At 44.1% G+C, this 27,827-nt stretch overlaps 1 protein-coding gene across 1 annotated transcript in view; it reads right to left on the bottom strand.

Annotated features, from left to right (window-relative positions):
- Positions 1–27,827, bottom strand: part of RPGRIP1 (RPGR interacting protein 1) — a 66,067-nt gene that overhangs the window by 25,943 nt on the left and 12,297 nt on the right. The window contains exons 4-20 of the mRNA XM_055341714.1: positions 27,433–27,656; positions 26,409–26,499; positions 25,104–25,217; positions 23,111–23,216; positions 19,651–19,674; positions 18,422–18,568; positions 17,878–17,951; positions 14,863–15,008; positions 11,677–11,816; positions 11,404–11,547; positions 10,834–10,951; positions 8,212–8,664; positions 7,900–8,051; positions 7,112–7,454; positions 5,721–5,881; positions 5,188–5,391; positions 3,191–3,329 (exon numbers count right to left, since the gene is read on the bottom strand). Of these exons, the coding sequence (XP_055197689.1) occupies positions 3,191–3,329; positions 5,188–5,391; positions 5,721–5,881; positions 7,112–7,454; positions 7,900–8,051; positions 8,212–8,664; positions 10,834–10,951; positions 11,404–11,547; positions 11,677–11,816; positions 14,863–15,008; positions 17,878–17,951; positions 18,422–18,568; positions 19,651–19,674; positions 23,111–23,216; positions 25,104–25,217; positions 26,409–26,499; positions 27,433–27,656 (2,780 nt within the window). The remainder of the gene's footprint in view (positions 1–3,190; positions 3,330–5,187; positions 5,392–5,720; positions 5,882–7,111; positions 7,455–7,899; positions 8,052–8,211; positions 8,665–10,833; positions 10,952–11,403; positions 11,548–11,676; positions 11,817–14,862; positions 15,009–17,877; positions 17,952–18,421; positions 18,569–19,650; positions 19,675–23,110; positions 23,217–25,103; positions 25,218–26,408; positions 26,500–27,432; positions 27,657–27,827) is intronic.

Below are 27,827 nucleotides of genomic sequence, written 5' to 3'. Positions count from 1 at the left end.
CTGAGATAATTTTCCCTCAGCCTACAGAGCAACCTCAAGATGTAGCTTGAAAGCAAACTCTCCATTTTGGTTTGTTTTTGTCTATTCTGTGTTCATTCTGGAAGAATATTTTTGTTGTGTGGAGAATTCCTCGTTGGCGGTTAACTATTTTCTTTTGGCATCCCGAAGGCGTCTTGCCGCTGATTTCTGGCTATATTGTAGCTGTTGACAAGTGGGTTATCCATCTTATCAATGGACTCATGACTATCTTTTTCATTTATTTATTTTTCCTTTTTAAATTTTTTTAAATAGGCTCCACACCCAGCATGGAGGTGGAGCCCAACACAGGGCTTAAACTAGTGACCCTGAGATCAACACCTGAGCGGAGATCAAGAGTTGGATGCTTAAACTAACTGAGCCACCCAGGCACCCCTATCTTTTTCTTTTAGATGGATGTTTTTAATATTTTCTATTTGATTTTACTTCCTGCATTTTGACTCTGATATGTTTAGATCTGAATTTTTTAATTTTTTTTAATTTTCTTAATTTTAACTTTAATTTTTAACTAATCCCTGCACCCAACATGGGGCTTAAACCCACAATTCCAAGATCTAGATTCACATGCTCCACCAACTAAGCCAGCCGGGCACTCCTATATTTGTTTTTTGTTTTTTTAAACTTACCCTACTTGAGTTTCATTTCACTGAATATTAATATCTTTAGTAGTTCTAGAAAACTTGAAGTCATTAACACTTCAAATACTGCCTCTGCCCCTTCTTCTCTTCTACATTTAATTAAATGTAGTCTAGAGCTCTTCATTTTATCCTTTATGGATATTTTATCCTTTTTATCCTTTTATCCATTTTATCCTTTATTTTATCCTTTATCCTTTATGTCTCCTTCTTTTCTATTTGCCATCTTTCCATCTCTCCTTGCTTTATTCTTAATAATTCTCACTTCTGTTGTATCTAATCTGTTTTTGAACCATCTATTCCTCTGATAAATTTCTCTACTGAACAGTGCTATAATTTCTATTGATTCACTTCCAAAAGTTGCAATGTATTTTGTAAAGACTTTGTGATTTGAGCAAAAAGCCCATATATGAATGCCAAAATTATCAAGTGAAATTTGATGAGGAACAAGATATTTATATAGTCTCAAAATATCTTCTCATGGATTATTTAATAATTACGAAGGCAAAATGATAACTTCTGAAAAAACCTGGCAGATGCTTTCTTAACAAGTGATAAAAGTTAACATCACCAATAATGGGACAAACTGACACCATGTACCTCCTAATGTGATGCAGTGAGAAGGACACAATGTCACTTTTGTGGTATTCCTGTAAAAAATTCATAACCTGAATTTAATCACAAAGAAACCTCAGACAAATCCAAATTGAGGAACACTCTACAGAACAACCCACCTATACTCTTCAAAAATGTCAATTATCAGGAAAGACAAAGATTAAGAACTGTTCCAGGTTAAAGGAAACTAAAGAGACATGACCAAATGCAATGTACGATTCTGGATTAGATAGAGAAAAAAAAGGACTGCTAATAATGGATGTTACTGGGACAACCAGCAAATTCTGAAAACTGACTGTACAGTAGGTACTATGTATCCAAGATAAGTCTGCAAACTTGATAACTCTGTGGTCATATAATTTCCTTTTCCTTACTGAAATATATAGCAGTAATGGGGCATGAGGTGGACAACTTATTCTCAAATGCTTAAAAAAAATGGTAAAGCAGAAAGTGGGAAAATGCTAAAAGTTGGTGAATGTGTGAATTTGTGTGTATATGAATTTTTCTGTCCTAGTCATGCAGCTCTTATGTAAGTTCGAAATTATCTTAAGACAAAATGTTTTTTAAAACTTATGATCTCAATTTTTTCGTAGCTCCAATTCTTTGTTGAAATTTTAAAGTTTAGGGATCCCTGGGTGGCGCAGCGGTTTGGCGCCTGCCTTTGGCCCAGGGCGCGATCCTGGAGACCCGGGATCGAACCCCACGTCGGGCTCCCGGTGCATGGAGCCTGCTTCTCCCTCTGCCTGTGTCTCTGCCTCTCTCTCTCTGCATGACTATTGTAAATAAAAAAAAAAAGAAAAAAAAAAAGAAATTTTAAAGTTTAGCTTTTATCTCCGTGAAGCTTGTGAGCGCAGCTGTTACACAGGCTGTGTCTGATAACTGTGATATCCGAGTCCTGGTAGGTACTGGGTCAGCCCTTGGCTCTCTAGCCCTGCAGGTACCTGAAGCGCAGTGCTACCTCCCAGAACCTACGAGACTCAAAATGGTGCTGCCTCCAGGGCTCTCGACCAGTGGGCCCTTCCGCCCAGCGCGGACCTCTTCCTCTGCTGGGTAGACACCAGATGCACACTGTAGCCTATTTCTCCACCTCAAAAGTCCAGCAAAAGCATGGTTCAGCCTCTCCTCCACTTTTTCCAGACTGACAATGTCCCAGGGCTGACGCAGTTCCATCTCACCTCTCTGAGCTTCAATCATGTCCCTGATTGAAGGTAAGTAATTCTTCCTTATCGACTATTTAATGCTTTTTAAGAAATGTTAAGATCTTTAAAAAATATATTAACTTCAGCTTTTTAGTTGTCCTCAATGAGAGAGTTGGTCTGAATTATCTGGTTTGCCCATACCATAACCTGAAATCATTTCTACCTTTCACTGTAACACAAAAAAGCCTTGTCTTAATTTAAAAAAAATTAAATCGACATCACAAATAAGCCAATCACACTCCTTCTCCTATTTCTTCGTAACCATAATTCACAGGATATACTTGCTAGGGACACTGGCAGGCTAACTAGCTTTAAATACATAGAAAGGGGCAGCCCCGGTGGCGCAGCAGTTTAGCGCCACCTGCAGCCCTGGGCGTGATCCTGAAGCCCCGGGATCGAGTCCCACGTCAGGCTCTCTGCGTGGAGCCTGCTTCTCCCTCTGCCTCTCTCTCTCTCTCTCTGCATCTCTATGAATAAATAAATGAAATATTTTTAAAAAATAAATAAATACATAGAAAGCTATTCTGAGAATTCCAGCCTTGGTTGGTCTAACCAGGGCACTTGTAACATAAAACTAAGCCTAGAATCTTCAGTACTAATTTTCCATGAAAAGTTTAGCAATGCAAGAAGAAAAAAATGTAAATAACTGGCTTGATAAAATAATCCAATGATTAAACAGGAAATGAGATTTTAAAAAGACAATACCATTCACAGGATTTAGGGCTTCATTCTGCATCACTACTGAATGGGATGACGTCCTTTCCTTTTCCTTTTGCTGATATTTTAAACCATCATCTATGGAGCTCTTCAGTCCTGAGAACTTCCATTCAGTGTAGTTCACCTGCTTTAGAATACGGACAACAATGATACTGAGTGTATAGTAATAAAAAAAAAAAAAAGAATACGGACAACAAATATAATTACAGCTGGCCCTTGAACAACACGGGAGTTAGGGGCATCAAAAATCTGTGTATGAAAAAAAAAATCTGTGTATGACTTTTGACCTCCACCCCAAACTGAACTGCTCATAACCTACTGTTGAGCAGAAACCTTACCAATAATATAAACAGTTGATTAATGCATCTGTATGTTATATGTATTATATACTATATTCTTGCGATAAAAGAAACTAGATAAAAGAAAATATTATTAAGAAAATCATAAGGGGATGCTTGGGTGGCTCAATGGTTGGGCATCTGCCTTTGGCCAAGGGCATGATCCTGGAGTCCGAGGATCAAGTCCCACATTGGGCTCCCTGTAGGGAGCCTGCTTCTCCCTCTGCCTGTGTCTCTGCCTCTCTCTCTCTCTCTCTCTCTCTGTCTCTCATGAGTAAATAAATAAAATCTTAAAAAAAAAAGAAAATCATAAGGATTATCAGTAATAGCCAAACTATGGAAAGAGCTGAAATGTCCATTGACTGATGAATGGAAAAAGAAGAGGTAAGATTATATATATATACACACACACCATGGAATATTACTCAGCCATCAAAAGAATGAAATCTTGCCTTTTGCAACAATGTAGATGGAGCTATAGTGTATTATGCTAAATGAAATGAGTCAGAGGAAGACAAATACCATATGATTTCACTCATATGTTGAATTCTAGAAACAAAACATATGAACGCTTGGAAGGAATAAAAAGAGGGAAGGAAACCATAAGAGACTCTTACCAAGAGAGAACAAACAATAGAGAAACAATGAAGGTTGATGGAGGGAGGTAGGAGGGGGATGAGCTAGACGGGTGGTAGGTATTAAGAAGGCCACTTGTAGTGACGAGCACTAGGTATTATATGTAAGTGATGCATCACTAAGTTCTACTCCTGAAAACTAATATTACACTATATGTTAACTAACTGGAATTTAAATAAAAATTTGAAAAAATCATAAGGAAGAGAAAATACATTTATAATATTGTATTATTAAAAACCCTCATGTATAAGTTGACCCTATGTAGCTGAAATCCATGTTATTCAAAGGTCAACTCTATATATAGTATAATTATAATTTCATAAAATTAATAATTATATGCTAATATTATTATACAATCAATACCATATAAAAAATTATATGATTAAATAATATGATTACATATATTTATAATCTCATATATATATTTTTAGGTGCTACATAGTAACTTTAATCTATGTTTCCTATGAAGAAAAGAGAGTATTAAACACATAGTGTTCAATAAATACTTGTTTTTTAACTTATTTTGACTACAGTTGAGGTGGACTGGTAAAATTCTCAGCATAAATTGCAGAGTCCATAAACTATTGAACTAAATTACACTAAGATGAAGTGAACAAAAATAAATAAATAAATAAATAAATAAATAAATAAATAAATAAAATGAACAGTTCAGAGTTTTATTAAACTACATATTTTTTTTTAAAGATTTATTCATGAGAGACACAGAGAGAGAGAGAGTCAGGGAGACAGGCAGAGAGAGAAGCAGGCTCCACGCAGGGAGCCCAACGTGGGACTCGATCCCAGGTCTCCAGGATCACATTTTGGGTTGAAGGCAGGCGCTAAGCCACTGAGCCACCCAGGCGTCCCTAAACTACATATGTTTGAAACACATGTTGGCCACAAAAGAACCATGATTACTGCTTATCTTAGATGTCTACTTCTAGGTGAGAATAATATATCTGGGAACACTACAACCCATATTTTAATTCTGCAGGGTTTCTAAGGCCTTACTTGTAATGTATTTCCAATTAAGATGTTACGACTAAGATATTCCATTCTGCTCTTTCCTTGGATGCCTGTTCTTTTGCCATGTTTTCTTCTTGAGTAGCTTGCAACCTGATGTTCCCTTTCCTTTCTTTCTCCCACCTGTGGAGGTTTTTGCTTAGCTTGATACTGGCCAGCTTCGGTGGGAATCTCAGCAAATGCCATCTGGTCCTAAATAGAAGGATCAGAGACAACCTTACCAGATGAGAGTTTAACAGCCTTGATACTCAAGGAAGGGATTTATGAGCTAGCATGAGACTTCGTGCCTCTCCTGCCACAGAGCTGAGAGATGCAATCTCTCTCTTCTCCCCACAAAAAAAACCCAGGATTTTGCTTCTTCAGTAGGCTCATGGCATTACGAGGGATGCAGAATAAGTTTGCAGAACACATGGCATTCACAGAAGGCATTTCTTATACTACAACTTTAATACTGTTTTCCTCAAATATGCTCCACAGGATCAGTGGAGATCTGCTACCTGGGGAGAAAAGGAAGCCTTTACCTCTTTAGATGAGCTCTCTAAACTATCCTTGGTGCTGTTCTCCTCAGGCTGAGCTTCTGGTTTCAAGAAGCTCTCTGGGGGCTGGTAGAAAGACTTCCAGTCCAGTTGTGCCTCAACAAATCCATTGGGGTTCCCCGCAGGGTCAGTGAGGTTAAAATCACCTGAGACACACACAGACATTAATAAGATCTGATCACATGAACTAGGTAAGTATTTATCAGCACATTATCTATTCCCCCACTTTGAATTTTCCCATATTTTGTTTGTCATTAACATCCATTACATAAGCATGATGATAATATATTCAGAAATAACATAAAATAGCAGTAAATAATTTAAAAAATAGCAGTAAATATTAATATTCACTTAGAATATTTGTAGGGGAAGATGGGTATCTCCAGGTTTCAAGAAGAGACAGTCAAAAGATAAAGATGTATGGAAAGGTATAACTTGCTTGTTATCAGTCACCTGGCCAATAAACATGATTACATGATTATTGCTGTTACCTAATGCTTGCTAGGCCTTAGGTATACCAAAACCAAAAAAAAACAAAAAAAGATATATATATACTGAAGTGGTCCCTATTTCTAAAATAACAAAAGCCAAGAAAACTTCAGCAAAATGGCTTTTTCTAAATGCCAGATTTCTGATTTGTAACACTGATTAATTTAACAGATGGCCCATATTGCCTCTTCTTTTTGGCAAAGAATGAGTTGTGAGCAAAAGTGTTGGCTTTTTTTTTTTTTTTTTTTTTTTTTTTTTTTTAGCTCTTGTGGTATTGGAAGGAAAGAGGCCTCACACATCCAGAAGCTTGTTAAATATGGTTGGTACCGGATCTACCCATCCATACTTACTAATGAGAGCACAGACACCCCTGCCTCACACTCCCAATACTGGAACCAGAGAGTTGACCCTTCCTAAGTTCACCTCAGCTCCATAGTGGAGGAAAAGAGGAAAAAGGATCCAAGAAATTTGCCTTTGTCATGATGCAGCATGAAATTTAACTTGTGCTTCAAAGAAGCAAGAGAATTATGGGAGAGTATTAAGGACACAGTTTATAATCTGATATCTAGTCAGGTGCTAAGAAACAATAGGCCTTAAGTAGATACAAATACTGGGAAGCACTAAAAATTTTTTTTGTTCACAGATGGATGTATGGACTTAAGAATCTTGCTTTTTTGTTAAAAAAAAAAAAAAGGCAGAAGAAGCCAATGTTTCCATAGGATTAGTGAGGCACCAAGTCTTCTGCTCCATTGCTCTTGACCATATTCTAAAATCCTCTTAGCAGGTTTTTTAAGAGAGACTGTTCCAAGCAAGTAATCAAAGAAAAGTAGGACAGGAAGGCAACACTGGGTGGAGAGCATGAAGATGTAATAACGTTGAACTCCCACCTTTAATGGATTTGTTTTGTGCAAGAGGAAGCAAGGGCACTTGGACTCGGCCAAGGTACGAGCCAGGCTCTGAGTCTTCGTCATCAAAAACATACACAGACAGGGCCTCCCGCCTCAGATATTTATCCAGGTCAGAGGTCACAAGCACTGGGAATCGAGCCTGGTCTCTAAAGTAGGGATTGTTACTGGCTGGAATGATGGCAGTGTCGTGGTCAGAAAAGGTGAAGAAGCGGTACATGACGTATGGACTGGGCTGAGTTCCCAGCCGTCGACTCCGGAGGCCGTGGCATCTGATGATTTCCACCCGCAGCTCATTCTGATGCTTCCAAGTCTCCAATCTGGACTGGAAAGATGTTGGTCTTGGATGAAGGAAAGGGGCAGCCTGAGAGAACTGCCACACGTGAAGCCCAGCACCCCAAGGAGGCCGAGCTCTGACCCCAGGAAGTGCTGAATTCTGACAGAGCACAGAGGAACCTAAGGACCTTCCCCTGCCTGCAGACTGGCTCCAGCAGAGTCACCCAGACAGGTGCTGGCCCTCAAGCCTTATCTTAGAGAAGGGAATGGAGAAGCTATGTTGTTCGTAGCGGGGTGGGCAGCTGGCTGCAAGGGTATGCTTTCATTTCAAACTCAAGCTTGACCAAGGGAAGAATCTGGATTAGTTGTGGAATGACAAGCTTTCTCCTTCATTCACATTCAATGAACAGGTATTGAGAATGGAAGACTGCGCTGTTCTCATGAGCTCGTGGCTGAGGCTCCTTTGAGGTGCATGGGCACATCCTTTTTCTCACCTTATCCTCCTGGGCCTCCCGAGCTCCAGGCACATTGGCTGACAGATAGGCCTGAGCTTTCTTTCGCTTATTGGAAGCTTGTAGGCTGGATCCTACGGGGAAGCGCAGCCTCATCCAGTATTCTAACACCCCGAAATCTTCTCCACCAGCTCCTGGATAGCAGAGTAGGAAAGGCAAGGAGGATACAGATGGTGTGGCGAAGATTAAGAATAAAGGCAGAGGAAGAAGATGGGAAACCACCAGAAGAGCAACTCTAGAGTCTGGGAAACTCCACATTAATCCCGGGAGCTGTGGGAAGCCGACGGCACTTACCAGTAAGTGTGGTAGAGCCATGGACCCTCTCCACAGTCTCCAGCACCCTCTCAAAGCAAATCCAGCCAGCTGCAAGGGTGTGGTGCTCACTGGCTACAGCTTGATGTAGATCAAGCCGAGCTGAAGCCCCGTGAAGGTAGTTCAAAAAAAGGGAATCCGTTTCCACTACATACTGGGAGGTGAAATCATAGAGGGGCTGTGGCCCCACAGCCAGTGGGGTACAGTGGGTTTCAAAGTCATAGAAGTAATAGGTGCAGAAAGTGGTAGGTTGAGTGTCTCCAGCCTGAGCCAGGGCAGCAGATGTCAGGAAGGCCTGGTGGATGTGCAGTTCAAAAAGATTCTCACTCTTATGCAGTAGAGAAATGTCCACGTTATCCTCATCTCCATGAGCTGGCCGTGTTTCCAGACATAATGACAACTGTCGAGTGCCATAAACCACATCTTTGAGCTGTTCTAGAGGGAAAAGAAAACTGCCTATCCATTAAAGCATAGAGAGCTCTTCCTTAGGGTAAAATAAGTTGGACAGAAGGAGAATAAAAATCATGATGAAAGTCCAAATTGTTGATTATTTCGAGACACTATGTAACTCAAAAGGAAAAAGCAAGAGCATGAATTCTGAGGGCCAGATAACCCAAGGCCTGCTTTAGAGATAAGGTACAAAATGACTGATTGGAAAGTAAATGCTAAGTTCAGGAAAACACTGGAGACACAGTTTCATCTACAGATGTCATTGTTTTATAGCAAGGTCCTATGAATTAATTGTTAATTCCAAGAGAAGCACTAGGTACACAAAATATGAGTATTTCCAAAAATTTGGGATACGGGCCATCAAGAGAATGCCAAGTTATAGTCACAGTGCCTATTACATTAGACTCCACCAAGAAGTGATTTCCCTCCCAGCCAGATCAGTCACAAGGATCTTCATTCTGTTACGAATTTGGTTTTAACATAAGAAGGCAAAAATCAATCAATCAATCAATCAATCCACTGTAAGCCAAAGAGTAATGGAATAAAAAGTTGGAGAGGAAACTTACTGGAAATAGGTTGAAAATATTGGCAATGGGATGAAAAGACATGTAGGGAGGTAGACATGGGATGTAGACATGTAGACATGTACCAGATCTGTGCATTACCTGCCATGTCCAACTAATCAGAAACTTTGATATATAGTTTGCTTCAAATTGGGGAGTATTTGAATGGTCACAATGTGTCAGTGGTGAAAGTCCTATATTAAGAGTTAATGTTGTAGAATAAAAATATTTTGAACACATCAGAATGTCTTCCTGCCCAAAATAAATGGAATACAAAGATTAGACTTTTGGTTTCTTAATTGATAAGGTTAACATAACTAAAACAGATTCAAAGTTTTGCATTATGTGACACAAGGCCAATAATCTCAGCATATAAAGGAATTCTACAAATGAATAAAATGCTATCAAGAAACAGGTAAAGGACAGAAATAGGTAATTCTCAAAAGACACAATACAAATAACTGCTAAACACATGAAAAACTCTCTGATCTTACCAGTAATGAAAGAACTATAAGTTAAAGCAAATGAAAAAAAAAAATTGGGATCCCTGGGTGGCTCAGCGGTTTAGCACCTGCCTTCGGCCAAGGGTGTGATCCTGGGGACCCAGGATCGAGTCCCACATGGGGCTCCCTGCATGGAGCCTGCTTCTCCCTCTGCCTGTGTCTCTGCCTCTCTCTCTCTCTCTCTCTCTCTCTCTCTATCTCTGTCTCACGAATAAATAAATAAAATCTTTAAAAAAAAAAAAGTTAAAGCGAATGAATCTTCAGAAGTAGTTAAGAGTATTTATCCTGCACTGTCCCAGGAGAAAGACCCTGAATCTGATGAGAATTTTCAGCCCAAGGGAGGATTTCCTTTGTAACCCGCTCACTGGTTCTGCCTTCCAGGGGGAGCGCTGCCCTGAACAACAGTTTCAGAAGGTCTCATGGCGGTGACGAAACGGCCACTACCAAAAAATAATTAATGAATATTTTTTTTATTAATGAATATTCTGATTTAAATAATGATCTTTGGTGAATTGGTCTAGTGTAGGTCAGGTCTCTGACAACTGGGTCTAATACCAAAGCCCCTGTTCGGGCAGGCCAGGCCGAGACCCGCTCCTGGTCGGCAGGCACCGCGCTAAGTACCGCCAGCACGGCCCGCCACACCCTGCACAAGTCTCCGGCCAGCTGCCCTGTCGCCTCGACATCCACGAACTGCAGCAAAGAATTCGGGGATCACAGAAAAGGAGGGTGAGAGCCAAGTGATAAAGCGTCTCTATGGGCCTGGGCTCGAGAGGGGGCGGGGGTCACCCCACTCTGGGGGCCAACGGCCGTCCGCCCTCAATTCTCAAAACTGGCTCAGGCCTTGTGGGGCCTCTGCCATTCTTCCGAGAAACTGGAGGAGGACACGGACACGCGGGGGGAAAGCGGCGGCTGACCACGTATGACAACACCACGGACAACAGGACAAAGAGCAGGAGGGACGTGTCACATGCCGAGACACAAAAGGCCGCCTCCCGCCAGGTGCATGGGCCTCAGCTATGTGACGGGTCCAGGTGAGAGCAGGGACTAACACTTGCCGGGTAGTGGCAGGCCGCGGCTTCTCAAAATACCTTCCAGCTGACGGATGCGGTGGCTCTTGAGGTCCAGGAGGCGAGTCAGCCTCTGCAGTGTCTCTGTGTGATCCTTACTGTCATTGTCTGCTTTCGTCATCACTGCTTCCAGTTCCTCCTGAGACAAAACCACATCCGAGCTGTGCCTCAGGAGCAAGCACCCAGGAGCCAGACAGAAAGGGGGCCCTAGGGGCGTAAGGGACACTCGACGTGGGGTGGGCACCTGCCTTCAGCTCAGGTCACGACCACCACGGGGCCCTTCGATCAGCCCAGCCAACAGGCTCCCTGCTCCATGGGGTGCCTGCTTCCCCCTCCACCCCTCACCCCGCTTGCACTCGCTCTCTCTGTCCCTCTTGCTCGCTCACTCTCCCTCTCTCAAACAAACAAACAAAATCTTTAAAAACAAAACAAGGCAGGTTGAGCTAGGAAAGGTCTTGGGCTCATCACAGGCTCTTCCTGACCACTTGTGCTGATCAAGCCTTAGGATGACGTCCCGGGTGGCTGTCATCAGGGCTCCTCGGGGCTCCCAGGCCCAGGTGCCCCCCCCCCCGTGCCCCCCGCCCCCCACACCTGGTAACACACGTTGATGGCGCGCTGCAGGGCCAGCATGTCCCTGGCCTTCTCCAGCTCCAGCGCCGTCTCGGCCTGCGACGCCTGCAGCTCACTTACCACCTGCGCCAGCGTCTTGTCCCCCTGGTCCCCTGGATCCCGGGGCTGCGTAGGGAAGGCCGAGGTCAGAGGGGCGCGGGGGGGGGGGGGGGGGGGACCCTGCGACCCGCTGCCCCCGCCCCCCGCAGCGGCCTCTATGCGGGGCCCCGCCCGCCCGCGTAGAGGAGCTCTTACCTCGGCCAGGTCTGCGTCCTGGACCCCGGCCAGCCCGTGGGGACCGCGGCACAGCCTGTCCCCCGAGGGCGCGAGCTCTGCTTCCCGCGCCTGCTCCCCGCGCAGGCTGGCAACCTCGAGCCGCAGGCCCTGACTCTGGGCTGGGGACAAGTCACCCGGGAGTGCACGCTCCGGCTTGATGGCAGCCAGGCTTAAAGCTGCACCCAGTGCGAATTACATTGTCCCACCAATGCTTAGTTCACTTTATAAATTTGCCTTTGGGGACCCCTGGGGGGCTCAGCACTGAGCTGCCGCCTTCAGCCCCGGTGTGACCCCGGGTCCCGGGATCCAGTCCCGCCTCGGGCTCCCTGCAGGGGGCCTGCCTCTCCCTCTGCCTGGGTCTCTGCCTCTCTCTCTGTGTCTCTCATGGATAAATAAACAAAGTCTTCAAAAATAAATAAATAAATAAATAAATAAATAAATAAATAAATAAATAAATAAATAAAGTTGCCTTTAGAGAAGCAATTTCCTCTTATTTGTACAAAGAGAAATATTGTTGAGATCCCTGGATGGCTCAGCGGTTGGGCGCTGCCTTCTGCCCACGGCGAGATCCAGGATCAAGTCCTACATCAGGCTCCCTGCAAGGAGCCCCCTTCTCTGCTACCTGTGTCTCTGTCTCTCTCTCTCTCAGTCTGTGTCTCTCATGAAGAAATAAATAAATCTTTAGAAAAAAAGAGAGAGAGAAATATTGACCCACTAAAACTGAGCTGACACTTAGACTCCAAAAACAAAACAAAGGGCCTCCTGGGTGGCTCAGCGGTTGAGCGCGTCTGCCTTTGGCTCAGGGCATGATCCTACCATCCCAGGGTTCAAGTCCTGCATACGGCCTCCCTGCATGGAGCCTGCTTCTCCCTCTGCTTCTGTCTCTGCCTCTCTCTGTGTATCTCATGAATAAATAAAATCTTTAAAAAACAAAAACAAAACAAAAAACACCTGTAGAACTGTAGAAAACACCACCACCAGCAGCAAACAGAGCCGTTTGACAGACTGGGGTACTGTAAATTTTTTTTTTTTTTTAATTTAAGAAGCCACCACACCCAATGTGGGGCTTGAACTTAAAATCATGAGATTAAGAGTTGTATGCTCTACTATTTTTAAGATTTTATTTATTAAAAAAAAAGATTTTATTTATTTATTCATGAAACACACAGAGAGAGGTAGAGACACAGCCGGGGGGAGAAGCAGGCTCCCCACAGGGAGCCTGATGCAGGACTCGATCCCAGGACCCAGGCATCACATCTTGAGTCAAAAGCAGACGCTCAACTGCCGAGCCACCCAGGCGTCCCAAGAGGCATATGCTCTACTAACCGAGACAACCAGGGACCTTTACTGCATAATTTTTTTGAAAAAGATTTTATGTATTTTTTTTTTGAGAGAGAGAAAGCACAAGTTTGGGGGTAAAGGGCAGAGGGAAAGGGAGAAGCAGACTCCCTGCTGGGTGCGGAGCCTAAAACAGGACTCAATCCCAGACCTCGGAGATCATGACCTGAGCCAAAGACAGACGTTTAATTGACTGAGCCACCCAGGTGTCCCTACAGTGCAAACTTTGTCATAGCACCAGCCAAACCAGTATCTCTCCAGCTCCTCCCCAACTCCATCCTGATTTCTATGCTATAGGCTCCCTGTGGCACCTCCCACCCCCACCTGACCTGAAAGGAGAGAGATTGGGCATTTGGGCACTTCTGTGTCCGTGTGTTCGGGTGGGCATTTCAGGGAAGGAAGGTGATCAGTGTTTAGTGGAGGAAGTTTAGAGGCGGGGCAAGGTGGCGGAAGAGTAGGGTCCCCAAGTCACCTGTCCCCACCAAATTACCTAGATAACCTTCAAAACATCCTGAAAATCTACAAATTCGGCCTGAGATTTAAAGAGAGAACAGCTGGAACGCTACAGTGAGAAGAGTTCACGCTTCTATCAAGATAGGAAGATGGGGGGGGAAAGAAATAAAGAAACAAAAGGCCTCCAAGGGGGAGGGGCCCCCGAGGAACCGGGCTGAGGCCGGGGTGAGTGTCCCCAGGACAGGAGAGCCCCACCTGGAGAAGCAGGAGCTGCACCAACCTTCCCGGATAGTGGGGGGGGAGTTTAGATTATCCCAAGGTCCTCACAATATTTGTCCTGTACTTCATACATACTACACGGTCCTCAGCTTTATTCTTTTATGGTTCTGGGTCCATATTTTTCTTGATGTCATACCTCTTTTCCTTCACTCTCCTATGCGAATATACTGGAATCTAATGAAATCTAACTTTGAGATGACTAAATATCAAGGTCCGTCCAGCCTGGAAAAAGTGAGAACAAAGGTCTCTTTGATAGTATTTGAAGATCTGGAGAATAACTATCTCCTGTGATCTCAGAGTTAAGACAGGGGGAAATGGCAGTGGTGACCAAGAGCGGTCATTTGCTTCTCTCTCTCTTTTTTTTAAGTTTTATTTATTTATTCATGAGAGGCAAAGAGGGAGGCAGAGACCCAGGCAGAGGGAGAAGCAGGCTCCACTCAGGGAGCCCAACGTGGGACTCGATCCCAAGTCTCCAGGATCAGGCCCTGGGCCGAAGGCGGCGCTAAACCGCTGAGCCACCAGGGCTGCCCGGGCATCTGCTTCTCAATTTGAGGTAGCAGGTGCTAAAACAAAACAAAGCAAAAAACAAGACTCCCGATCACCTCTAAAACGATTGGTAAGAATAGAAGGCAGATAAATTCATTTTCAATACTTTTAATAAAGTGAATGTTTAAAAGTAATAAATTTAAGGGGTGCCTGACTCTTGATATCAGCACGGGTCATGGTCTCGGGGTCATGAGATCGAGCCCCACATGGAGCTCCACGCTGGGCATGGAGCCTGCTTAAGATTCTCTCTCTCCCTCTCCCTTTGCCCTCCGCCAAATAAATACATTAAATTAAACCAATAAACTTAAGAGTTCTCATCCTCTCAAATGAAAACTCATTACATGTAAAAATGTATGCATGTGAGGTAGGTGTCACCTCTCTTGATGGTGAATCTGACCTGATTGCCACTGGTTTTATTGCAGTTATCTGTGATCTACACAAAAACAGGATCAGGTGAGGGGATTGGAGAACTGCTGGCCTGAGTTCCCTTGTCCCACACAAGACGTAGAAGATGCCTCATTTGAGAAAGGTCTTCATAGCCTGACCTACCTTTCTCTCTGGACAGTTGAAGTAAGATGTTTGTCTTCTCCTCCAGCTCAGCGTCCAGCTGGTCCTGCAACTGGGAGACTTTCTGCCGTAGCTGTTCCCCCACGAGCTCACTTCTCCAGTGAGGCTGATTACTGCTGGCCAGCATGCTGGGAATGGGGAGCAGGTAAGAAGCGAGGCGAGAGTTGTCAGATAAATACTCACAGGTGTGTGATGTGACGTCTTTATTGCACAGTTTCAGCATCTCTTGGGCCTAGTGCATCGTTCGTTCCCCTACATGGTTTTACTGTCCCTGCTTTCTGTGTAACTGTCATTTACCAACTGCCTCGGAACTTCTGGGCCCGGTGGCGGAGTTCCTTAGTGTCACTTCTGTTCAGGTCTCAGCTACCCCACTGAGCAAACCACCCAAATCACATCTAGTTCCCAAGGAATTTCTCCAGCATGATGGCTTTCTGTAGGCATGATACTGTGTACCAGGACATTCTCAGGCCTGCTGAATTAAAAATGAGGAACAGGAGCACCTAGCTGGCTGGCTCAGTTGGAAGAGCACATGAATCTTGATTGTGGGGGTGTAAGTTCGAGCCCCATGTAGGGTGCAGAGGTTACTTATAGAAACAGACTTTCAAATAAATGAGGAACAAAATATTCCTCTTTTCCTTACTCCTTTCCTCTATCTACCTTCACCAATGGCTGGTTTAGACAATATTTGCCTTTGAGCCAGATTAATAAATTACTACACAGAAGGGCAGGGACTAACCTTTTCTCTCTCTTTTTTTTTAAGATTTTATTTATTTATTCATGAGAGATACAGAGAAAAAGAGAGAGGCAGAGACACAGGCAGAGGGAGAAACAGGCTCCATGCAGGGAGCCTGATGTGGGACTTGATCCCGGGTCTCCAGGATGATGCCCTGAGCTGAAGGCAGGCACTAAACCACTGAGCCACCCAGAGATCCCCGGGACTAACCTTTTCAATGATAATACCCTGCACACCATTGTAACTGGCTGTCAGGCCAGACCCATTTTGAGTGTAAAACACACACAATCTGTCTTTGATTATTTACCTAAGTAAAGTGACATTGATAATAATCAAGCTATTACTTCCGTAGATGTCTTTTTCCTATTTATCATTTGAATAAATGTGGTCTAAAAACAACATGCTAGGGACGCCTGCGTGGCTCAATCAGTTAGGTGTCTGCCTTCAGCTCAGGTCATGGTCCCAGAGTCCTGGGGTCAAGCCCCATGGCGGGCTCCCTGTTTGGTGGGAAGTCTGCTTCTCCCTCTCCTCTCTGCTCTCACTCTCTCTCAAATAAATAAATAAATATAAATAAATAAAATTTAATAAAAAAATAAAAACAACTTGCTTAAGCTAGTACTAAGAGTTCTTGCGAGGGGTGGGGGTGGCGCCTCGGTGGCTCGGTTGGGGATGCATCTGCCTTCAGCTCAGGTTATGATCCTGTGGTCCCAGGATCTAGTCCCCTGTCAGGTTCCCTGCTCGGGAAGCAGCAAGTCCGCTTCTCCTTCTCCCTCTGCCCCTCCCTACTCATGTTCTCTCTCACGTGCTTACTCTCTCTCAGATAAATTTAAAAAATAATAAGATCTTTTAAAAAAAGAGTTATTGGAGCACCTAGGTGGCTCAGTTGGTTAAGCATCTGACTCTTGATCTCAATGTTGTAAGTTCAAGCCCGGCAATGGGTCGCACACTGGGCATGGAGCCTACTTTAAGAAAAAAGTTCCTGGTACTTCCTAGCCGCATGTTACATGATAATCCAAGCAGATAATATTCTGAGTGATGAGGGAAGAGGCTAATAGCAACGTCTGCTACACAGAGTCTTCAAAGTGATAATCCCCACACTACTTTGTTTCACTGAGTTGAAGAGCATCAGATATTCCCAGGATGCTCCCAATACCACCTCCCCAAACTATCCCCTGCTGCCTTTAAGTGAGTCAGAAGTTATATTTAAATTTTTTAAACTTCTAGGTATTTTATTTTTAAAGATGAGAGAGAAAGAGAGAAAGAGAGAGAGAGCATGAGGAGGGAGGACAGAGGGAGGAGAGAGAGAGAGTCTTAAGCAGACTCCGTGCTGAGCCCGATGTGGGGCTCAATCTCATGACCCTTAGATCATGGCCTGAGCCAGACACTTGACCCTTGGATCATGGCCAAGAGTCAGACACTTAACCAACTGTGCCTCCCAGATGCCCCTAAACTTCCAATATTTTAAATTTCAAAATTAATAAATGAATATATGCTTGTGAAAAATTTAAATGATACAAAGGTATACAGAATAAAAGTTAAGGTGCCTCTTGGCCCTACTCGAATTCTTTCATCTCATTAGAAGTTTGCAGATTCTCTCTCTCTGTCATATGCATGCACGTGCACACACACACACACACACACACACACATTCCCCCTAAGTCAAAGTTAACATGTCCATTGTAACTTGACTTTTCTTTTAATAATATATCATATATATATATGTCTACCTCATTTTTTCAAAAAAAAATTGTTTATTCATGAGAGACACAGAGAGAGGCAGAGACCCAGGCAGAGGGAGAGGCAGGCTCCATGCAGGGAGCCCGATGCAGGACTCAATCCCAGGACCCCAGGATCATGCCCTGGGCCCAAGGCAGGCGCTAAACCACTGAGCCACCGGACATCCCAAGTCTACCTCATTTTTAATAGCTTCATAGTATTTTATTGTGGGGACGCAACATGATTTACTTATTTAATCAATCCCTATCAAAGGAAATTTGGGTGTTTCCACTTTTTTTTCTATTAGCAACAATGTAATAGTTAATATTCTTATTATACATTATCTTTGCAAATACATGCATATGCACGTTTAGCATTTTGATAGACAGCATCAAATCCCCTTCCAAAAAGACTGTGCCGACTAATATTGTCACTAACTGTCCAGTAACAGCTTCCCTACATCCTTACCCACACTAGGCATTGTTTTATAATGTAAGGGCACTTTTCCATAATTGTCTTTTATAACAAGACCCAAACTTGGTACTCACTTTTCTAAGAGTTTGTCATAATTGTCATTCAGCAATTTTCGTTCTTTTTCCAAATCTTCAACTCTCTCCTGAAACTAAGAATGACAGTAGAATGCCTGAGATAGTATCATAATACCTATTGCCTTGCATGTCTCCCCTCTTTTGTGGCAGAGTGGGGCTTGGGCAGGAGGCTTTCTATGTTCACGTCTCATGTCTACGAGGAGCCACTCAACTAGAAAGACTTGAACCAACTGAAGGTGTGATAGAAAATTTTATTGGAAATAATGAGGATTCACTGAAGCAAATTTTCATGGTGGGTTTCTACCGTTAAGGAAGCAGCAGAACATTATAATACAGCAAAAACTTTGAAGAACAGTTGCAAATGTAAATCCCAGTTTTCCCCCTAATGGTGTAAACTTGAGCAAATTACTTAATCACTTGGAGTCTCATTTTTCTCATTTGAAAAAACGAAATAGCCGTATTGTTGCTAAGGCACGCTTTTTAACACCTCTGAAGTTGAAATGTAACTTACGACTGATGCCACCTTCCGGTTATTATTATTTACCTCCTTCAGTGTTATCTGCAGGATGGACACATCTTCCAGTTGGCTCTTCAAGCTCACAGCCTTCTTGCTCTCTTCCTTCAGTTCTGCCCTGAGCTCACTGACTTGCCCAACGAGGGCATCATGGGCAGCACTCAGGATTCCCTGATTCTGGGGCAAAAGGGAAGTTACTCTGGAAACGGTCGTATCACCCAGCAGACCTGGTCTCAAGATACCAGCAGCCCTAGCGTTCCCCAGTGGATGTCAAGAAGAATGGCTTTGATTGATAACATGGTAGGTACCTTTGTACTATAAACTGGCCTTGCTTATCACCCTAGAGTTTCTCAGGAAGTATCATTTCCCTATTAGTGAGGATTTTCCACTCCAGGAAACTGTAATCCATAATTGGAGCATTCCTTCTCCCGAGGCTCAAATTAAACCCTGGCTTTAAGTGAAGTGACACCTGTCACAGTTGCCTTTAGTTTCTAAGCTACTTGAATGCTTCTTAGGGTGATACACTCTTCCCTTTGACCTAGCAAAGTGACATGTTAACTTTAGAAGTGTGCATTCTTTCTGGTGGACATGTCTGGTGAGGAACGGCTCTTCAGGCTGGGAACTCTGTCTTAGTGACTGTCTTAATCGTGGCCATTCACCCAGTTCCACCTGCAACCCACTGCAGGACTGAATGGCACCGAATATTTCAGAACATCACAGAAGCTATGCAACAACTTTGTTATATTTCGTCACCTTATACACACTAGAGGAATACTCAGGAATTTCTGAACAAATGCTATATAATTCTCTCCAGCAACAGGTTGAAAAATACTATCCCATGTATTTCAGACCTCATATTTTGGTTTTATGAAAAAAGCACAATAAATATCTTCTAATCATAGTAATAGGACATTTGTCTTAATAGGAATTCGAGGTCATAATAACTTCAATTTACTTGGCTAAATTCTGGCGTTATGTGACTTGAAGATTAATACAAATTTCTTTGGGTTTTATTATTCTTGCTACTAAGAAAAAGAGATTCAAAGAATCTTTATCGGGATCCCTGGGTGGCGCAGCAGTTTAGCGCCTGCCTTCGGCCCAGGGCGTGATCCTGAAGACCCAGGATTGAATCCCACGTCGGGTTCCCGGTGCATGGAGCCTGCTTCTCCCTCTGCCTATGTCTCTGCCACTCTCTGTGTGTGTGACTATCATAAATAAATTTTTTAAAAAATTAAAAAAAAAGAATCTTTATCAAGTACCTTCTGGAGCAGAGTTTCATATGCCTGAAAGAAAGAAATACATATAATTCTACTGATTTATTAACTTGATATTTATTTTGATATTTATCTCTATAACACAAATGTTTAAATGGTTAGTTTAAGGAAGATTTAAAAATTCTGAGAAATCAAGTCCTTTTGACTCCTTATTTACTAATTGCTTTTCCCTCGCCCTAGCTTGCCAGGAAGTCTGTGAACATAACAGATAACACAATTTCTTTAAAAAGCACGGAAGGTCACTTATTCACATTTGTATCGCGTTTGGTGGAATATCCAAGAAAATTATTTATTTTCAGAGTAGATGGCTCTTACTCAGCATGCTTCGGAAAAGTTTTCTTTCCGGTTTTAGAAACAGAAAAAGCAACGCTAAGCAAACTAACTACAACAGCTGTTATTGGTTGAACAGAACTGTGTGTTTCATTACCTGTTGCACTATGGTTGTTGTAATTATTTTACAGACATCATCTCATTTGACCCTCACAGTATATCCAAGAGGGAGTTATTATTACCAAAACCTTAAAAAATGAGGGACCCAAAGCTCAGAGAGCTAAGTCACTTGCTCAGAGTCACAGGCCTTACCTCAGCCTCCTGACCCCAGAGCTAGTGCTACTGATGAACAGAGTTTACTGCTAAGGGAGTAGGAGAAGGCAAACTTTTTGAAGTACGTGTGTAAGAAAGGATGACTAGAAAGGCAAACTGCTGGAGAAAACAAATGGTAAAACCTACATTTTAAACAATTATTGGTGATTACTCACCATCTCAGGTCATCTCTACACTGTCGCTACCATGGCTAAGGATTTAGAACGGCTTGCTTCCTTTTCTTCCTCTAATGCAATGGAGGAATAGATGGGGTTTTTAAAAAATGTAATCCTATAAATATTGTTGTTTACCTGTACAATTTAAAACTACCTTCCTTCTCCTATTTCCATTTCGGTAAGTGCTACCCAAATTAACCAAGTCAAAAAATACAAGCATATGCATAGTTCTCTCCAAAACACAGGTTTGGGGGTTGACCTCGTAAAGATAAAGATGCCTTTCATCTCCATCAGAACAGAAGTACCCGGGGCAGAGGTAACCTTAGCCAATCCCCAATCCGGATGAATGACACCACCACCACCATCTGCTCGCCCATGCTAACCACCCAGGACCTGCCTTTCACTTCCCCCTTTCTTCCACTCATTCCCTTTTGGCAATGAAGTCCATTCCGCTACTTCCTGGAAGTTCCCAATACAGTCCTTTCTCCGAGGGCCTTCTCTCACTGCCTTGGTTGGGACCCTCATCCTGTCTCCTGTGGACAACTACAATCATTTTTCACCAACCACTTTATTTTGCCAGCCAACCTATACCATTCACTCCACTGCCAGATGATCCTTCCTTGTAGTTTTGTGATTTTTGATTAAGTTGAAAATTTCAGAAAAATATAAAGACTACAATATCAGTCATCTATAATTCTACTATCCAGAGTTAATCATTACTATTGTTTTATAATAGTTTTTAAAGGCATATTTCCTTATTAAAATGTATTTTCAAGAAAATTCAAACATTAAAAAAGAAAAACGCAAAGCGATCTCTTTGGGGAAAAGACTGATCACGTTATCAACTTACTTAAAACCTTTCTGCAGCTCTCCATTGTCTATGGGATAAAGTCTAAAATCCTGGTAGGCTTCCCTGATGTTTCTCACCTCCATGTCCTGACCTACAATCTCTCCTCCCCTGGAAAACCTTCCCCTCTCCTGCACACTCATTAACACCTGCTAATCATTCAGAATCCCAATATTTGGTTCATGAATATACTCCTTTAAGAATCCTTTTTGGGAAAAAAAAGAATCCTTTTTGGGTCTCTCTCTCTCTCTCTGTCTCTCATGAATAAATAAATAAAAATCTTAAAAAAAAAAAAAAAAGAATCCTTTTTGGGGACGTCCTGGGTGGCTCAGCAGTTTAGTGCCGCCTTTGGCCCTGGTGTCCCGGGATCGAGTCCCAGGGTAGAGTTCCGAGTTGGGCTCCCTGCCTGGAGCTTGCTTCTCCCTCTGCCTGTGTCTCTGCCTGTGTGTGTGTGTGTGTGTGTGAGAGAGAGAGAGAGAGAGAGAGAGAGAGAGAAAGAGACTAATGAATAGATAAATAAAATCTTTAGGGCAGCCCAGGTGGCTCAGCAGTTTAGCGCCACCTTCGGCCCAGGGCATGATCCTGGGGACCTGGGATCAAGTCCCACATCAGGCTCCCTGCATGGAGCCTGCTTCTCCCTCTGTCTGTGTCTCTGCACCTCTCTCTCTGTGTCTCTCATGAATAAATAAAATATTTTTAAAAAAAAATAAAATCTTAAAAAAAAAAGGAATTCTTTCTGGACCCCACATCCCATTCTCTGGGAGAGCTATGCTCTCGTGTGTGCCTGTCAATACCCTCTGTGTGGATGGCTGGATTGTTCACATCTGGTTCTCTTGCTCTGGTAAGTTATTTGAAGGCAGGAGCTGTTTTACTTTGTAATCTTTGAGTCCTGGTGCTTTACACGGTTCCTGGTACTCACTTTTTTTAAAAAAATATTTTATTTATTTATTCGGAGAGAGAGAGAGAGGCAGAGGGAGAAGCAGGCTCCATGCAGAGAGCCTGACGTGGGACTCAACCCGGGTCTCCAGGATCACACCCTGGGCTGCAGGCGGCGCTAAACCGCTGCGCCACCGGGGCTGCCCCGGTTCCTGGTACTCAATAAATACTCAGTAAAAGAATCACTTAGACCCTTGTTACCCTACTCCCGCCATTCACACAGGAGTTTCCCTTGTGTGGTAATGAGAAAAGAGCATAGGCCTTGGTGCCGGTTAAACGTGGACTCAAAGCCTGCTCTTGCCCTTACTCTTTTTATGACTTGAGCAAGTTACTTAGCTTCTTTGAGGGTCAGTGACCTCACCTGTTAAACGTACTTACATGGAGGGTTGCGTCAGCCTTAAATGAGATCATGAGTGTAAGCAACTGGGCCAGATTGCAGCACATACAAAGTGCTCAGTGAAGATAGTCTCCTTCCCTTCCCCTGTGACTGCTCTTGGCTTCCCAACTTAATTACATTTTGGTTGTAACCCTTGGCTGGGACCTTAACTCTGGCCCAAGTTAACCACACTTAATTCCACTTTAGAAGGGCAGGGCTTGAGATAATAATAGATAATGCGAAGTACTGGAAAAAGAACGGACTCCGAATTGCAAGGCATGGATTTGAATATCCCCTTTAAGTTGTGTAACAAATAATTTAATTTCCCTCCGTTGTGGTCTTCTGTGTATATAATGGAGAAATACTACTAACTGGCTCTCTCCCCCACCCCAAATTGGCGACAGAGAGTTCTCCTTGGAACTAGAGGCCTGATTGGGCCCGGGGCTTCTCAAACAGCCAAGGACCCCAGGGATCTGTGATTTGAGGGTACCCCAGACCATCCCACACTGCCCTGCCCTGGCGCCTCACCTCTTGAACTTCTGTTAACTGTGCTTTTGTTGCTACTAATGAAGTATTCCTTTCATGTAAGAGCTTCTTAAGCCGAATCAGCTCTATATTCTCCTTAATGGAAGCTCTGGAAAAAGAAGAGTCTGCTAAAACATTCTGTGAATGGACAGAATTAAACACCTTTCCCCCCAACACCGCACCCAATAAGAATATTTCCTCTTGCCTCTTGCATCTCTGTCTCAGCCACAACACACCAGAAGTAGGAAGCGAATCTACACGCCAATAAATAATCATTCTCCCATTTTTCCTCACATTGCCTGACATTCGATAGAGACACCTCCCACCTTAAACTCTGTGTTCTGAGAAAACATAATCGCTATTTTTAAAATTATGGTGCTCACAATTTCCCATAAACTTTGCAAAGTCCAGCTGAGTCTGAGTCCTGTTTCCTTAAAGAAACCAGAAAGGTATGGATATGGAGGGAAATTCAAGGGAAGATGATTTCTCAACCTAGGATATTGTATTTTCTTTATTATTTGAAAGGTATTGAGGTGAATTTGGGTTCATTAGCTCTATCTCAGTGGTTCCCAGTCTTAGCTGCTTATTAGAATCATCTAGAGAAGAAGAAATCTTTATAATTATACTTCCTGAATTCCACCCCCAAATAACTGACAGGGGATCTCTGGGGTGGAGCCCAGGTTCTCTACATTTGTTTGTTTTTAATTTTCAGGATCTGTTTATATGAAATAAATTATATAAGATGTACAAGCTTTTGATTTTATTTAATTAACTTATTTATCGATTTTTGTGTTCCATATGTATGGATATGTTCCATATTGTATTACCTCATATGTCATTTCTTAGTTTCTTAATATTGTCTTTTTTGAAATAGAACACCTCTTTTTTTTCCTCCAAATTTTAATTTCAATTTCAGTTAGTTATCATGCAGAGCAAAACTGGTTTCACGTGTAGAATTTAGTGATTCATCACTTACATACAACACCAAGTGCTCATCACAAGTGCCCCCCTTAATACTCATCACCCATTTAACCTACCTCCCTACACCTCCCCCCAGGCTTCTGTGGTTTTAGTAAGTCTCCAGATTTAAAACTATGTTTGAACATGGATGTTTACAGCCATTTCATTCATAATTGCCCAAATCTGGAAGCAACGAAGACGTCTTTTGTAGGTGAATTGATAAATAAACTGTGGACCATCCAGACAATGGAACACTACTCCGTGCTAAAGGAAATGAGCTATCAAGCCATGGAAACACATGGAGGAAACGGAAGTGCATAGAGCCAAGCGCAAGAAGCCAGTCTGAACAGGCTGTATCGTGTATGGCTCCAACCATATGACGTTCTGGCCAAGGCAAAACCATAAAGGCAGTAAAAACATCAGTGGTGCCAGATGTAAGGAGGTAGGGAGGGATAAACGGGCAGAGCACAGAGGATGTTTAGGAGGCTGAACCCGCTCTGTGTGATACACAGTGGGAGATACACGCCATTCAACATTTGTCCAAGCCCACGAATGCGCAGCACCAACAGTGAGCCCTAAGGTAAACTATGGACTTTGGGTGATAATGATGTTCAGTGCAGGTTCATCCACTGTCACAAAAATGCCTGTGGGATGGGCTGTTGTTAGAGTGGGAGGCTGGGGTGGGGGTGAGCGGTATATGGGAAGTCTCGGTACTTCCTGCTCAACTTTACCATGAATCTAAAACTTCTCTAAAAAAGAAGAGTCTACTTAAAAAAAGTTGTCCTACTGAGAACGCCTATCTGGTGATGAGGATGAAAAAGTTTTCCTTCTGTGACGTGAAACGGCAAATCTTCTAAGATACATAAACCCTCTCTTAGGTTGAATCCATTTCCTAACCCGGGTGGGAAGCCAGGGCTATTTCGCAGGCTGACTTTAACCCCCAGCATCCGCCTTTCCTCTGACACAGGAAAGAAGCAAATAAGAAGCTCTGACCTCTTCAGCTCACACAGTCTGGGGGGGACCGCCACGCTCTTACCGCAGCTCTGCGGCCTTCTGCGCACACTCCAAAGAGCTTCTCTGCTCAAACTCTTCACCTTTCGACCACATTTTCTCCAGAGATTTGGGTGGCTCTTCCACTAGCAGAGTATTGCTGGTCATAACATGAACAGCATTAGGCATACACAGACCAATGATTTTAGGCATAATTATGACTTTGCTGAAAGAAATTGCACTGTTAGAAGTAGGAACATTATACAAAAAGAAAAAATGGAAACTGCTGTTATAGGGGCTTAGAACTGAGTGCCCGCGTATATGAAGGAAAGTTAGAGGAGGTAATTTTTGGTATGTGCGATGGATAATCTTACCAAATACAGCTTTCAAGTGCCAAACAGAAATATAAATGAGAAAAAGAAAGAAATATAAATGAATTACAACCTAAGGGAGGGAAATAGAAACGGAAAGAGAGGTAATACCCTCAATTAAGGAGAAGGCCTTTGCCTTTCCTTCAAAGACAGAGAGATGTTTATTTCCCATTTTTAAGCAATGAAGCTGGAATATGACCTAAAGCTGGCTTTCATCTTCTCTGATTATGCTGGGAAGACCTGAAAATGCACCATTCGCTTGTTCCCTAAATGATGTATTTCCTTTTTTCTTTTTTTTTAAGATTTTATTTATTTATCCATGATAGACACAGAGAGAGAGAGAGAGAGAGAGAGAGAGAGAGAGAGAGAGAGGCAGAGACCCAGCAGAGGGAGAAGCAGGCTCCATCCAGGGAGCCCCACGCGGTACTCGATCCCAGGTCTCCAGGATCAGGCCCTGGGCTGAAGGTGGCGCCAACTGTTGAGCCCCCGGGGCTGCCTCGTTTGTTACTCTTTCAACTTTTAATTGGAAATACATCATTGGGCAGCATCGGGGGCTCAGCGGTTTGGCTCCGCCTTCAGCCCAGGGCATGACCCCGGGGTCCCGGGGATCGAGCCCCACGGCGGGCTCCCTGCTTGGGGCCTGCTTTTCCCTCTGCCTGGGTCTCTGCCTCTCTCTCTGGGTCTCTCATGAATAAATAAATAAAATCTTTAAAAAAGAAAAGAAAGGGATCCCTGGGTGGCGCAGCGGTTTGGCGCTTGCCTTTGGCCCAGGGCGCGATCCTGGAGACCTGGGATCGAATCCCACATCGGGCTCCCGGTGCATGGAGCCTGCTTCTCCCTCTGCCTATGTCTCTGCCTCTCTCTCTGTGTGTGTGACTATCATAAATAAATAAAAAAAAAATTTAAAAAATTTAAAAAAAAATAAAATAAAAAAGAAAAGAAAGAGTAACAAATGGTACAGGTAAATGAAAAGAACTCACGGCTCACTGGGTATTTCACCTCCGGTCTTCTCACTTGTTGCCTGGTCCCTGAATGTAGGAGGGGCTGTGTAGCTCGGCCGGCCCCTGGGCTCTGAAAGTTTAGCAGAAGATGTAGACTCTGCAACAGATTTCTCCAGACCACCCAGTGCTAGAAGTAGGGAGCCTGGAGACCCGCGGGGTGGGGTGTGGGTGTGTGTGTGAATCCTCCTAAGGGTCTCTGATTGCAGAGCAGAGGTTCTCAGTCTTTCCTCTGGAGTAGATGCGCACCTGCAGGCTTATAGCCGTGGGCTACGGACTGTCAAGTGAGGGAGTATAAGCGGGAAGAAGAATACAAGAAAGGGACCCGGGTCTGACTCCAGTGCATCTTTATCTGGTGGCGGGTATGTAACTGGTGCTCCCTAACGTTGAGCCAAACTGAACTGAAACGTATTTATTTTATTGAATCCAGGGCTGGGTTTCCAGCCGCCAGAGACTCTAGCCAGTGGGAATACTGAGGAAGAGAGGCTCAACTTGTCTGCACGGCCTGACCTCTGGGCCTAGACCTCAGGAGTGGGCTTGGGGCACCCGCCAGCTCCCCGGATGCACAGCAGGCACACTTTCCACTCTGTGTACGCGCATGTTTCTTGAGAGGAGGCCTCGCCTTGACTGTGCTTCCAAAGGAGTGCCCTTGGCCGAGCAGCAAAGACTGTGGCCCTAGAGGCAGAGCGACGGGCCACGGGGTGCAGGCCCCGGTGTCTGCAGAGGGCCCTGTTCTGAGGACTGTGCTGCCCGGGAGGGGACACCGTGCATTCTAGTCTCTTTCCGGGGACGCTGCAGACTATGACCAGCAACATTCCTCTTTGGTCTGATTCTCTCCTGAGCAGCCCTTGACACTGAACTGGGGATATAGACCCTGGAGGAGCACCTGGGACAAAGACGTCAAGGAGGCAGGAGGCATGGGGGGCCAGGGGCTGGAAGGGTAGAGGCGGGAGGGACCGGCCACAGATGCTCCCCCAGGGCAGCGCTGCTGGGGGTTGGAACTCACCCCTCTGGCCTCGGTCGGGCCCCCGCACAGAGCGCAGCCCACGGTGCACCCCGCGGGCCCGGGGCAGGCGGCTGGGCGGAGCCGGGGAGCCCGCTGGGCGCTGCACCTGCCGCCGCCTCGCAGGCTTCTCTGCCTCTGCCCCCGGGGTGCTGGGGTCCCTGGGGTCCCCGGGGGCCCTGGGGTCCCGGTGCGCAGCCGTCAGCCGGAGCAGCGCGGTCCTCGCCCTGCGAGCAAAGGGACAGACGGTGGCAAGCGCTTCCCCTTCCGTGAATCAGATTCTACAGTTGCTTTGGCGGCACATAACAGTGGACCGACCTGTGACACGCAGTTACCTACTGTGGTCTAGTCTTCACACTTTAAAAAGTTGACTTTCTATCCCCCATTAATTCCCTGAG

Source organism: Nyctereutes procyonoides, unplaced genomic scaffold (assembly GCF_905146905.1).
Source record: "Nyctereutes procyonoides isolate TBG_1078 unplaced genomic scaffold, NYPRO_anot_genome, whole genome shotgun sequence".
Taxonomy (NCBI): domain Eukaryota; kingdom Metazoa; phylum Chordata; class Mammalia; order Carnivora; family Canidae; genus Nyctereutes; species Nyctereutes procyonoides.
Note: the sequence above shows the minus strand (reverse complement) of the source record. Positions and strands in the feature narration are given on the sequence as shown.